The following is a 14,920-nucleotide window of genomic DNA, read 5'->3' as shown; positions in this document are numbered from 1 at the left end:
GTGGTACAGGGTATAATAAGTTTGTGCATTTGTATGTAACGCCAAGAAGGAGTAATCATAGACCAACCTTTTAGTATACGGATCGGCTTAGAATTAAATTCTGAGTCGATTTAGCGATGTCCGTCTGTCTGTCTGTCCGTCTGTCTGTCCGTCTGTCTGTCTGTCTGTCTGTCTGTCTGTTGATGTATTTTTGTGTGCAAAGTACAGCTCGCAGTTTTAGTCCGATTGTCCTAAAATTTGGTATAGGGTCCTGTTTCGGCTCAAAGACGATCCCTATTGATTTTGGAAAAAATCGGTTCAGATTTAGATATAGCTGCCATATATATTTTTCGCCGATCTGGTCATAATTGGCGTGTATATCAACCGATCTTCCTCAAATTCCGTACATCCGAATATTTTATGGGTCTCGAAAAACTTGCAAAATACCAGCCAAATCGGTTCAGATTTAGATATAGCTCTCATATATAGCTTTCGCCCGATTTACACTCATTTGCCCAAAGAGGCCAATTTTTAACTCCGATTTGGTTGAAATTTTGCACAGGGAGTAGAATTAGCATTGTAAATATGCGTGCCAAATTTGGTTGACATCGGTTCAGATTTGGATATATCTCCCATATATAGCTTTCGCCCGATTTACACTCATATGACCACAGAGGCCAATTTTTAACTCCGATTTAGTTTAAATTTTTCACAGGGAGTAGAATTAGCATTGAAACTATGCGTGCCAAATTTGGTTGAAATCGGTTCAGATTTGGATATATCTCCCATATATAGCTTTCGCCCGATTTACACTCATATGACCACAGAGGCCAATTTTTAACTCCGATTTAGTTGAAATTTTGCACAGAGAGTAGAATTAGCATTGTTGCTATGCGTGCCAAATTTGGTTGAAATCGGTTCAGATTTAGATATAGCTCCCATATATATGTTTTTCTGATTTCGACAAAAATGGTCAAAATACCAACAATTTCCTTGTAAAATCGCCACTGCTTAGTCGCAAAGTTGTAAAAATGACTCTAATTTTCCTAAACTTCTAATACATATATATCGAGCGATAAATCATAAATAAACTTTTGCAAAGTTTCCTTAAAATTGCTTCAGATTTAAATGTTTCCCATATTTTTTTACTAACATTGTGTTCCACCCTAGTGCATTAGCCGACTTAAATTTTGAGTCTATAGATTTTGTAGAAGTCTATCAAATTCTGTCCAGATCGAGTGATATTTAAATGTATGTATTTGGGACAAACCTTTATATATAGCCCCAAACACATTTGACGGATGTGATATGGTATCGAAAATTTAGATCTACAAAGTGGTGCAGGGTATAATATAGTCGGCCCCGCCCGACTTTAGACTTTCCTTACTGGTTTTTATTTTAATTTTACCTATTGCCGGACGGGGATTCGAACAGCGGACCACACAGTTTGTAAGGATCAAAGAAGTAGCTGATCAATTGCCCAAGGAAAAATAAAATGTTAATTTTGTAATAACAAGCAACAACCACCAACTTAATTCAATATCGCTCCCTGTTAAATAGCGCTCCAAGTTACTAAACACATATATGTTTATAGGCTATTTCTAAATTAATGTATGTTTGCATTCAAGCATATTATATTTACAAACATTTTATGTCCCAAACATAATATGTTCTAACATATTAACATATATGTCCCAAACATGTTATGCTAGTTTAAGAACATTATATGCTTGCACTCAAAAATATTGTGTTTAAAAATTTGTGTTCCAAACATATAATGTTTATAGCCAAACATATGAAAAACAGTCTTTTTCATCCGTGTACGGGACGTCGTATAACGCTGTTTTCGGCTTTAACATCCGCGACGCGTACCCGACCGTCAGTACCCGGATGAATATCAACAATACGACCTAACTTCCACGAAGTGGGGGCTAATTGCTCATGTCGAATGACAAATAAATCGTTCTTCTGCATATATCGTTGAGGAAATTGACGCTTGTACCGTTTATGCAAGCTCTTCAGATACTCGTCTTTCCACCGTAAGCAGAATTGCTGAGTAAAAGCTTTCATCTTTCTGTATCCTTTAATAATATGCAAAGGCGAATAAATATAAATAAAGGGCTCCGGAGGAGCAAGGATCGAAAATCCAAACAAGAAATGACCTAGCGTGAGAGCCACTATGTCATGCGTACTACCGTTCACTGGATAAAGTGGACGAGAATTAAGACAGGGATCAATTCTAGTCAGAAAGTTCTTCAAACGTGATTTGAAGCCATTGGCGTGCTTTCGAAAATAAAGCTTAAAGCTTTTTACAGCGGCCACCCAGAGACCGTCCATATGTGGAGCTCCCGCCGGAATGAATTGCCATGACAACTCTTGATACAAATGTGCGGAAATCCCGCTCAATTTCCCTGGATGCTCAATCGAAGTTGGTGCCGTTGTCAGAAAATATTTTTCTGGGACAACCACGAAAATCTCTGTAACATATCCTCATAATTCTCCACACGACTCTAAACGGGGCAGAGACACAGACTTAAGTGGTGCGACCCTGCACACACAAAAATAACTGCAAATAAATATTAACAACTTTATTTGTATGTAAAATCTGCTGATGCTCAACAAATTTGTCTATTGAATGTGAGGCATTTGTTGTTGAAATGTGTTTGTAGATGCTTGACAGAGGAAATAATAGAAATATTCTGAATTTCCAACAAATTGTTTTGTTGCGAAAATAGTTGACTGCTACACTGAAAAAACAGTGAACCCACCATGCAGAAAACTTTTTGTTGATTTTAGCAAATTTATTTTTAAACAAGTAAGGAAAGTCTAAAGTCGGACGGGGCCGACTATATTATACCCTGCACCACTTTGTAGATCTAAATTTTCGATACCATATCACATCCGTCAAATGTGTTGGGTGCTGAATATATAGAGGTTTGTCCCAAATACATACATTTAGATATCACTCGATCTGGACAGAATTTGATAGACTTCTACAAATTCTATAGATTCAAAATTTAAGTCGGCTAATGCACTAGGGTGAAACACAATGATAGTAAAACAATATGGGAAAGATTTAAATATGAAGCAATTTTAAGGAAACTTCACAACCTTTTATTTATGATTTATCGCTCCATATATATGTATTGGAAGTAGAGGAAAATTAGAGTAATTTTTACAACTTTTCGACTAAGCAGAGGCGATTTTAAAAGGGAAATGTCCTATTTTGACCATTTTTGTCGAAATCAGAAAAACGTATATATGGGAGCTATACCTAAATCTGAACCGATTTCAACCAAATTCGGCACGCATAGCAACAATGCTTATTATACTCACTGAGCACAATTTCAACTAAATCGGAGTTAAAAATTGGCCTCTGTGGTCATATGAGTGTAAATCGGGCGAAAGCTATATATGGGAGCTATATCTAAATCTAAAACGATTTCAACCAAATTTGGCATACATAGCTACAATGCTAATTATACTCCCTGTGCAAAATTTCAACTAAATCGGAGTTAAAAATTGACCTCTGTGGTCATTTGAGTGTAAATCGGGCGAAAGCTATATATGGGAGCTATATCTAAATCTGAACCGATTTCAACCAAATTTGACACGCATAGCTACAATGCTAATCCTACTCCCTGTGCAAAATTTCAACTAAATCGGAGCAAAAAATTGGCATCTGTGGGCAAATGAGTGTAAATCGGGCGAAAGCTATATATGGGAGCTATATCTAAATCTGAACCGATTTGGCTGATATTTTGCAAGTTTTTCGAGACTCATAAAATATTCGGATGTACGGAATTTTAGGAAGATCGGTTGATATACACGCCAATTATGACCAGATCGGTGAAAAATATATATGGCAGCTATATCTAAATCTGAACCGATTTTTTCCAAAATCAATAGGGATCATCTTTGAGCCGAAAGAGGACCCTATACCAAATTTTAGAACAATCGGACTAAAACTGCGAGCTGTACTTTGCACACAAAAATACATCAACAGACAGACAGACAGACGGACAGACAGACAGACAGACAGACAGACAGACAGACAGACGGACATCGCTAAATCGACTCAGAATTTAATTCTAAGACGATCGGTATACTAAACTCAGTCTGGGTCTCAGACTTTTCCTTCTTGGCGTTACATACAAATGCACAAACTTATTATACCCTGTACCACAGTAGTGGTGAAGGGTATAAAAATTTTAACTAAACAGTATTACAAACGTTGGCATCACACCGATATCACAAAAATAAGTAAATATTTTTCGACAAATTCAAGAAAATTTATTACACATAAATAATTTTTTTAATTTGTTAAAGAAAATTGTGTAGTTTGAAGGAAAAAATTGGAGTTCAAAATTGCAAGAATGTCTTTAGTGCTATAGGAAGTTCATGATAGACGCATTTGTAATAAAATTTACAAATTTAAAGAAATAATTAACTATTTTGCGAGATATACGAATTTAGTAAATATTTATGCTTAATTTGTGTATAATTTTTTCCGCTTTTTAGTTCATTTAACTAAAGTACAAAAAAATTATTAGAGTTAAGTAAAATTTCTCCAAACATAATAATTCCATGAACTAAAATAAAGTTAAATTGGCTTTAGTGAAATAGAGAGTTCACTTTTTTTTGAGTGTATCGATATGAAAACAAAAATACAAGACTGGTTACGCGCACATCGCTGAGAACATGTACGAAAGCTAAAAGAAGTATGCGAAGAATACCGTTAGAACAAAATGAGTATGAGCACATGCACGTGTATGATAGCAAGCAAAGAGCTCATTCATCAGAGAATAGAGAAAGCATTTATAAATGTCTGTGAAAAATTTATATTTTTCAATTTGGTTGTTTATTAAATGTGTTTGTTGTATGAGATAATTAATAAAACCATATTAATATCGGGATTAGATTACAATTCTAATTAACTAGAATATATATCACTGGGCAAAAAGTTGTCAAAATGCTTGCTAGACCCTGGACTACTCAAATTTAAAATCGTCATACATTTACAAAACTGAGTATAGGATTTTCGACACAAAAATGTTACATGTTCCCCCTCCAAAAATAGCATTGTGATCATATTCCTCCTCTGTGTGTACTTAACAAAATATCTCCAAAATTGTTCCGGCAATTTTGGTGCAATAATTCTGTCAATTTCAATTTAATTTTTTGTCAATACACCAATAAATTTGTTACAGTCATTGATAGACTCCAACAAACCACATACAAATTTTTTTCGTTCAAATTCAAAAATATTTGTTAAGGATTAAACGTAACGTTCAACAACAAATATTTTGTACTGTTGGATGCTCAACAAATTATGTTCTTGAGAACACAAATTATTTGTTGCCTTCTGATGGTAACGATTGCTAACAACTTTTTTGTAATAATGGTTATTAACCGCGGTCAACATTTAAATGAAATTATCTTCAAAAAGTAAATGTCATGGACCAATCTAACGTTTCAAATAAAGAACCGATGAGATTTTGCAAATTTTATGCGTTTTTAAAAAAAAAAAAGTTATCAAGCTCTTAACAAATCACCCTTTATATTTAATTGACTTAACTCTTTCAGGTTTGGTGGTTAGTTAACTAACCACCTGCTTTTGCTTGTATAAAACTGATTGTGTGCCACCTCAAATCAATTTTTTTTAAATTCTTACATTTTTAAAGCCACCGTTAATCATTTGTTGCGAGACTTTGTTGCTAAAGTGCACTGGTTATGTTTTTATCTTTACCTAAACTTGGGAAAATCCCTTGATTTTTAACCTGTCAGTTGTGATTGAAATAAAGCAGCATCAAGTGTTTATAAATCAACGAGATCAGTTGTGTTTATTTATTTGGTACTTGTTTTGTTTTTGTTTTGTGATAACATATATATAAAAAATCGAAAATAATTTTTGTTTTATTTGTTTTTATTTTGTTGCAACCACTCGGTGGTTAGTTAACTAACCACCCTATATTCCAAAAGCCTGAAGCAAAACTTTATATTTATACCCTCCACCATAGGATGGGGGGTATATTAACTTTGTCATTCCGTTTGTAACACATCGAAATATTGCTCTAAGACCCCATAAAGTATATATATTCTGGGTCGTGGTGAAATTCTGAGTCGATCTGAGCATGTCCGTCTGTTGAAATCACGCTAAATTCCGAACGAAACAAGCTTTCGACTTGAAACTTTGCACAAAAAGTTGTTATTGATGTAGGTCGGATGGTATTGCAAATGGGCCATATCGGTCCACTTTTACGTATAGCCCCCATATAAACGGACCCCCAAATTTGGCTTGCGAATCCTCTAAGAGAAGCAAATTTCATCCGATCCGGCTGAAATTTGGTACATGGTGTTAGTATATGGTCTCTAACAACCATGCAAAAATTGGTCCACATCGGTCCATAATTATACATAGCCCCCATATAAACCGATCCCCCGATTTGGCTTGCGGAACCTCTAAGAGAAGCAAATTTCATCCGAACCGGCTGAAATTTGGTACATGGTGTTAATATATGGTCTCTAATGACCATGCAAAAATTGGTCCACATCGGTCCATAATTATATATAGCCCCCATATAAACCGATCACCAGATTTGACCTCCGGAACCTCTTGGAAGACCAAAATTTATCTGATTCAGTTGAAATTTGGTACGTGGTGTTAATATATGGCCTCAAACACTCATGCAAAAATTGGTCGAAATCGGTCCATAATTATATATAGGCCCTATATAAACTTCCACGAAATTTTTAGTTCTCGGCACCTTTTTCTGTAATACAAATAATGTTGAAGATATTATTCAATTTTATAATTTTTTAAAATTTTACCTTTCGCCTTGACGGAGAATCGAACCAGGAACCATGCAATTTGTAAGCCAACACACTACCACTGGGCTACGTGGCTGTAACAGTCACCAGTAGACAATTATCGTTATAAGTTACATTTATATAGCATAGTTTGCAGCGCCCACGAGCCCATGCAAACATAACATTATTTAACAGAAACATACATTTGTCGGAACGTATGCAGTGGTTAGCATACGTTCCGATTTCTTTTAACGAACCAAGAAAAAAATTTTGCCCATAATGCCAAAATGATAAACAAAGCACATGTCCACACATACATAAAATGCTGCTCTCAAGTCGAAAACACATGCTGTTTTTTTTTCAAATGTCTATTCTCTTGGTTCCGAATGTCTATTCTCTTTACTCCGAATACTCATTCTATTATTCAAATTAAATAATATTTAGACTTAAGCATATCCAATTTTTGGCCTTATCATAAAACAGTTTTCCGAAACAACATATAAGCGGTTTCACAGAAATTGCTCTCTTTTCATTCTCTCGCTGTGTTATATTGATATCTTTCGTCAACCCTCCCGGTTTCCATCTCTATTTCTTTCTCTATACTCTCTCTCCCTGTCGCTCTCTGAATAAAATATCACAACATATATATGTTTACTCGAAATTTGTAAATTTATATGTTTACATTCACACACATTATTTTTATAAAACATTCATGCCCCAAACATAATATATTCTAACATATTAACATATGTGTCCCAAACATTTAGTGTTAGTTTAGGAACATTACATGTTTGCACTTACATATGTTGTGTTTAAAAATTGTGCCCGAAACACATGTTGTTTATATCGGAACCTATGAAAACCATATTTTTCTAACAGTGTACGCAATCCATGGTGGGGGGTACATAAGATTCGGCCTGGCCGAACTTACGGCCGTATATACTTGTTTTTCTTTTATTTTATAATAAATAAACCTATATTAAACCACAAAAAAAAACAGTTGTTTTGTTTATGAAATAAAAATTGTAAAACTGTGGCCCAAAGAGTTAAGGCAAAATTGCAATATAAATAAAGCATTTGAATAAGAATAAATAAGTCAGTTTGTTGTGGTGCAATGGTTAGCATGCCCGCCTTGCATACACAAGGTCGTGGGTTCGATTCCTGCTTCGACCGAACACCAAAAAGGTTTTCAGCGGTGGATTATCCCACCTCAGTAATGCTGGTGACATTTCTGAGGGTTTCAAAGCTTCTCTAAGTTGTGAGCCTGATACATCGGGCTGCCACCTAACCTAACCTAGTTTGTTGTGACATTGCTTGCCAAAAATTATAATGGGATTAATAAAGTATAGATAAACGATTATGCTATAGCATAACAAATTGAATTCAGACAGTAACAGATTTCTATATTGCATACATATTTTCAAAAAGCAAGCTAAACTTTTCCAATTAAAGACACATCCCTTAAGAATATTTATTAGTTCATTTTCATTTAGCGACTGCTTTTGGGAAAAACATCAAACGGAATTCTTTTAGTGCTGGACATCGGCCAAGGAAATGGTGTAGATTTTCGACTTCATCAGTTTTACACATGGAAAATTTGGGATTTGTGTGTGCATTTAAGTACAATCATGTCACTTCTGGCTTTAAATATCCACATTATTTTGTCCTGTGACAGAGGTTCTACGAGATATGATCCACCAAGTGTAGGTTGTAACTTATTGTACAATCTGTCGGTATTGTTTGCTTTTGCAACTGAATTATTAAATTGCTTCGTATGTAGACTTTGTACAAGTCGTTGAGGTTTTTGTACCCAATTTTGTTTTGTTAATTGGAGTGTAAAAGATTCCAAACTATTTTCCATCGTTAATGTATCACCTTTCTCGCTAGTAAATTCGGTAGTATATTCTCTCCATAGTCATACAAAATTCGTGTTACATAATTCAGATGACTTTGTAGGGTGTACAGATGGCCACATTCTATTCCGGTTTCTAACATTAGAACATAAGTGAGTGTGAAGCTGGGTATTTTTAGTATTTTCTTTAAAAAGTATAGAGCAAGTTTATCCACCTCATCAAAATACCTAAAGCCCCATAATGGAGATCCGTATGATTGTATTGATCTACATAAAGCCATATAAATTTTCCATTTTTTTCTCAAAGATACATTTCATCTTGATAAAAAAACATGTAGCATTGATGCTATTTTTTGTCAACTGATTCTTCTGCAGTATCTGTTTTCTGAGTGAGAGCTTTGGTGTGAATGTCAATCCTAAATCTCTAAGGTGTTTATAATTTCATTGCCTCTAAAATACCATTTTTCTTTTGTAGATATTCTTCTTCCTCTGCGAAATATCATTATTTTTGACTTCTTAATATTGACTTCCATGTTCCAAAGTTTACAACACTTCTCAAGTTTTTGTATCATCCCTTGAAATACTTCTTTCTCGTCCGCTAAAATCACGATATCGTCGGCATACATTAAAAGTCGAATATTATGATTATCCACATATATACCGCCACCTAAATAGTCAGACAGGTCATTGATGTATAAGGCAAACAACAGTGGTGATAGCAAGCAACCCTGTTTATACCCTTCACCACTACTGTGGTACAGGGTATAATAAGTTTGTGCATTTGTATGTAACGCCAAGAAGGAGTAATCCTAGACCAACCTTTTAGTATACGGATCGGCTTAGAATTAAATTCTGAGTCGATTTAGCTATGTCCGCACGCTTACAAAAAATCGCTTCTGTAACATATACTCCCAAACATATTTTGCTTCAAGCATATATATTTTTGGGTATTGCCCAAACATTTATATGTTTGATCTCTTCCAATATATAATATGTTTGAAAGCATATTGGTCTAAACAATATATGTTTGGGTAGTCTAAGTTCCAAACATTTTGTATTTTTGCATCCAAATTCAATAATGTTGTCTTCCAAAAAACAATATGTTATTATGTGAACATATAATATGTTTGGAAGCATTTTGCACCCAAAAATATTATATGCTTAAAAAAAATTCTCCCAAACAATATTGTGCTCAAAATGTTATTTATTTATTTATATATTTACAATCATAATGAATTATGAAAATAAACAGGTAATATAGGTGCTAACAACATAGGTTTTCGACCTGAATGCTCAAAATTTTGTTTCTGCCCAATTGTATATTCCCCGACATCTTTCTCACTTCCACGAGATTTTTTAGTTCTTAGCACCTTTTTCTGTAATACAAAAATTGTAGAAGAAATTATTCAATTTTATGATTTTTTTATTTTAATTTTACCTTTTTCCGGACGGGGATTCGAACAGCGGACCACACAGTTTGTAAGGATCAAAGAAGTAGCTGATCAATTGCCCAAGGAAAAATAAAATGTTAATTTTGTAATAACAAGCAACAACCACCAACTTAATTCAATATCGCTCCCTGTTAAGTAGCGCTCCAAGCTACTAAACACATATATGTTTATAGGCTATTTCTAAATTAATATATGTTTGCATTCAAGCATATTATATTTACAAACATTTTATGTCCCAAACATAATATGTTCTAACATATTAACATATATGTCCCAAACATGTTATGCTAGTTTATGAACATTATATGCTTGCACTCATAAATATTGTGTTTAAAAATTTGTGTTCCAAACATATAATGTTTATAGCCAAACATATGAAAAACAGTCTTTTTCAACCGTGCGTCTGTCTGTCTGTTGGTGTATTTTTGTGTGCAAAGTACAGCTCGCAGTTTTAGTCCGATTGTCCTAAAATTTTGTACAGGGTCCTGTTTCGACTCAAAGACGATCCCTATTGATTTTAGAAAAAATCGGTTCAGATTTAGATATAGCTGCCATATATATTTTTTACCGATCTGGTCATAATTGGCGTGTATATCAACCGATCTTCCTCAAATTCCGTACATCCGAATATTTTATGAGTCTCGAAAAACTTGCAAAATATCAGCCAAATCGGTTCAGATTTAGATATAGCTCCCATATATAGCTTTCGCCCGATTTACACTCATTTGCCCACAGAGGCCAATTTTTTGCTCCGATTTAGTTGAAATTTTGCATAGGGAGTAGAATTATCATTGTAACTATGCGTTCCAAATTTGGTTGAAATCGGTTCAGATTTGGATATATCTCCTGAATGCGTAGCACTGAAAAATAAAATAAATAAAAACACAAAGGATTTAGTTTTCTTTTAAATATTCTTTCAATAAAACGTAATTTTATTTAATTTTGGGAGATTGATATTTACCTTTTTTACAAAATCGTTGTTACAAGGACGTAATCCAAATAACGAACCATAACAAAAGCTTAGACGCCGAAAGACGGTAATGGCGCGACTCGTTAGAAAAATGTAACGAGTTGTGCTGAAAGCACAGAGCTGCATCCAGAGCTTAGGGTACATTTTCTAATGAGGGGGAAATTGTCATTTTACAATATTTTAAGTCCCCATCTAACGAATAAATTTTGATCATACGAATTTGAACTTAAACATTCCGCCCGCCTTGCAACATCCAGCTATGTTGTAATTGAAATTCATGAATTCATAGAATATTACATAAGTACAATATATTAATATCAAAATAAATATAAAATGCGATGTCAGTTTCATTTTCAAATTGAGCAATTCTTTCATTTTATTCCATATTGTCATCATTTCAAACTTCATAAACCTAACTAAGTGCTCGTAGAGCCGTTAACCCGGAGGGTCTGCAGTGTCTGGGGTTTTGGCCAGGATGACCTGCGACACTTATGAATCCTTTTGGGCAGTCCCCGTAGGGGATGACGATGATTTGGCTATGTTGGTTGCGGATACGTCAGCAGGAGCCGTATCAGCCCCCGACGGAGGGACAACTGTTTGCGTCGGTACTACCTCTTGTGAAGAGGCGACGACTGGGGTCATCCCGACGTCAGGGACCTGCTCTATAGCTGGTAACGGCTCGCGAAGAACCGGTGCAACATCACTTTCTATACTCTCTCTTTCCTCATCGAACATCGGGACGTCATCTTCGTAGTCAGGGAGAGTCTTAACAATTTCCCTCATATTTTCCATTGTACTGCGAAAAGAAAGATGACGCTTACTATACGAACTATCGAAAACTATTCGGTCAGTATGACCAATTTTACCACCGGTCGTCTTACAACACCGTTTGTCGTTCTCACGTCAGCAACTCTAACGCGACCGTCTGATCCCGGGTGGACGTCATCCACACGACCTAACTTCCACGATGTAGGAGGCAATTGCTCATCACGAATTACTACCAAGTCCCCTACTTCGATATCACGCTGCGGAAACTTCCATTTATATCTTTTCTGTAAACCATTCAAATATTCCTCCTTCCACCGTAAACAGAATTGTTGCGACAACGCCTTCATTTTCCAAAATCGATGAACCAAATGTAGTAGGGACTCTCCTAGTCTTGGGACAACCACGCCGAGATATAAATCTGTGAAAGGCAGCCAGAAACGTTGTCGTAGACAATTCTGATGTGGCTTCCAAGTGTATGGCCTTCGCCGAAAAACATACAAAAACGCAAACATAACCCTTCGTTATCTTACATGCCGCCCTATAAATGACTTAATATCGAAAGGCCCCGCAAAATCAACGTAAGTCGTAGTAAACGGTCTGGTAAGCACAGTTCTCTCCGGTGGGAGAGCCGCCATGATCTGCGTACAAGACTTCTTCCTATCCAACAGACACCGTTTACACCGGTTGATAGTCGACCTAATCAAAGATGTTAGACGAGGAATCCAATACTCAATCCGAATAAGACGTAGAACCAACTGGTTCCCTCCGTGAATAGATATGTCGTGAACATATTTCACCAGTAACCTAGCGAATCTACTATTATACGGCACTATCATTTTCCGACGCGTCGGAAAAAACATGTAATTCAACTTCACAGTCTGTGGAATAAATGACCCATCGAGGAATACGAACGTGATTCACATATTGATTGGTATCGACAAACTTTCGCCATTGTCGCTCAGTTTGTAACGGAAGTGACTCGTCCCATCCTATCTTATCCAACCAAACCTGTTGGATAATAATCTTCGCCACTATAATAACTGGTCCCAGCCAGCCAACAGGGTCAAATAGTCTAGCTATGTCCGATAAAACCTCTCTCTCTTCGTAAACCGAGATTTCCGCTCAATCGGTTTCATATCAAAATAAAACAAGTCTAACTGCGCATTCCAGCTAATGTCCAACGGTTTCGAACTACTAGCCTCAACAAATGCCAGTAATTTGGCATCAACCAAATGGTCAGCCGGAAGCAATTCCAAAATGGCTAGCTCATTAGAAGTCCACTTCCTCAGCTCGAACCTTGCCGATGATAATACCCTAACCAATTGGTCCCTAGATTCAACAGCGGTCGCCACGTCATGGTACCCTGTCAAAACATCATTCACGTACATGCACTTTCGTAGAATATGTGCCGCGTGGGGATAATCATTTTCGGAGTCATCGGCCAATTGCAATAACGTCCGTATAGCTAAATAGGGAGCACAATTCACTCCAAATGTCACGCTCTGCAGCTCATAGTCCTGTATATCTTTTTGAGGGGAGTCCCTAAAGACAATTCGCTGCAGAGGCGTGTGGGCCGAATTTACCCTAATTTGGCGGTACACCTGTGTGATGTCGCAATTAAAAACGTATTTGAAAAAAACATATAAACCAATTCCAATTGTAATATGGGTCCCACATAAAGAATGCCGTTCAGACTTTTACCATTTGAGGTCTTATGCGAAGCATTAAATACAACTCGAAGTTTGGACGTCAATTTGTCCGGATTGATTACCGTGTGGTGAGGCAAGTAACACACAGTTTGGTCTGAAGGAGAAGTCGACGACACTGGTCTCATATGTTGCAAGTCCAAATATTCTTTAATCACCCCATCATACATTAATTTTGTTTCAGGCTTTCGTAAAAGCGAAGCCTCACCACGATTAAACTGTTTTAAACAACTTTTCCTCGAATGTCCAAGCAAGACCTGTTCCTTTAATTCGGGTTTTATCGGAAGAGTCACTACGTATCTTCCATCGGAATCCCTATATGTGGTATTCTTGTAATTTTCTTCACAAAATGTATCTGCGGGAGAACAAATTGCCCTTCTTGGTAAGTCCTCTAATTCCCAACCGAAGAAGAGTCTTGTCAAGACCATCTTCTTCCATAAATTCAACAGTCGTTGAAAAAACCGTCACAATAGAAGTGGGAATTGAGCCAGTAATGAGCCAGCCGAAGACTGTCTGTTGAGCAATCAACGACACTAAAATACCGGACCGAACCCCCTGTAATATAATTCTGGGATACACGTCTGCCCCCAACAATAGATCAACCGGACGACTATCGAACAGATTAGGATCAGCTTAACGTAAATTAGGCAAACGCGACATATAATTCCGACTCACTTGGAAAGACGGTAAATTCCCAGAAATCTTAGGCAGGACCAACGCAGTCGCCTCTACCACGAACGACTCATCTATCGGTGACCCTATACTCACAGGGCAAATACCGCGAGAAGTTATCGAAACCGATTGATTCACGCCCGATATTGAAGACATCGCACTCGTTGTCGAAATTCTAAGCAACTTTTGCATATTTTAGGTAATAAAGGAGGCTTCTTATGCTGGGTCAATAAGAGCCCGAGCTGGGTAGGTCATACCCTGATGAACGATGTTCACCATAGCCGTCCCTAATAGTGCCGACCTGTTCTGGGAAACATGAACTACTTGCCTGGCCGAAGTACCAGACACAATTCCAGACGAAGTGGAAGGCTGCGGGTCAATCAAACCGCTAGAATCCGTAGGACGAGCGGCCGGAACCGTCGAAGACGTAGTCGTCACATTCGTAGAATGGGAAGAATCGCGATGAAGCAAAGTGTGATGCCTTCCTTGACACTTCTCACAACTGCGAGATGTAGCACAGTTGTTAACGTCATGTCTACGAGATAGACAATTGAAACAACAGCGGTGCCGTTTCACAGCAGTCAACCGATCATTCACAGAAAGATTCCTAAATTTCGGACAAACACGAAGATGATGGCTTTGTCGTGGACAAAGAACACACATCTTATCTACGGAATCTCTAGAAGAATGAGAAGTGTATTGCGAATTACGC

General features: G+C 36.7%; 1 protein-coding gene across 1 annotated transcript; it reads right to left on the bottom strand.

Annotated features, from left to right (window-relative positions):
- Positions 1 to 12,649: 12,649 nt before the first annotated feature.
- LOC142224660 (uncharacterized) lies at positions 12,650 to 13,964 on the bottom strand. The gene is made up of 3 exons (XM_075294442.1): positions 13,479 to 13,964; positions 12,989 to 13,431; positions 12,650 to 12,902 (listed from the first exon to the last, which is right to left on the bottom strand). Exons 1-3 carry the CDS (start codon positions 13,962 to 13,964, stop codon positions 12,650 to 12,652), a joined length of 1,182 nt encoding a protein of 393 aa, XP_075150557.1.
- Positions 13,965 to 14,920: the final 956 nt, after the last annotated feature.

This window comes from Haematobia irritans, chromosome 2 (genome assembly GCF_050003625.1).
Source record: "Haematobia irritans isolate KBUSLIRL chromosome 2, ASM5000362v1, whole genome shotgun sequence".
In the NCBI taxonomy this organism is placed as follows: Eukaryota; Metazoa; Arthropoda; class Insecta; order Diptera; family Muscidae; genus Haematobia; species Haematobia irritans.
Note: the sequence above shows the minus strand (reverse complement) of the source record. Positions and strands in the feature narration are given on the sequence as shown.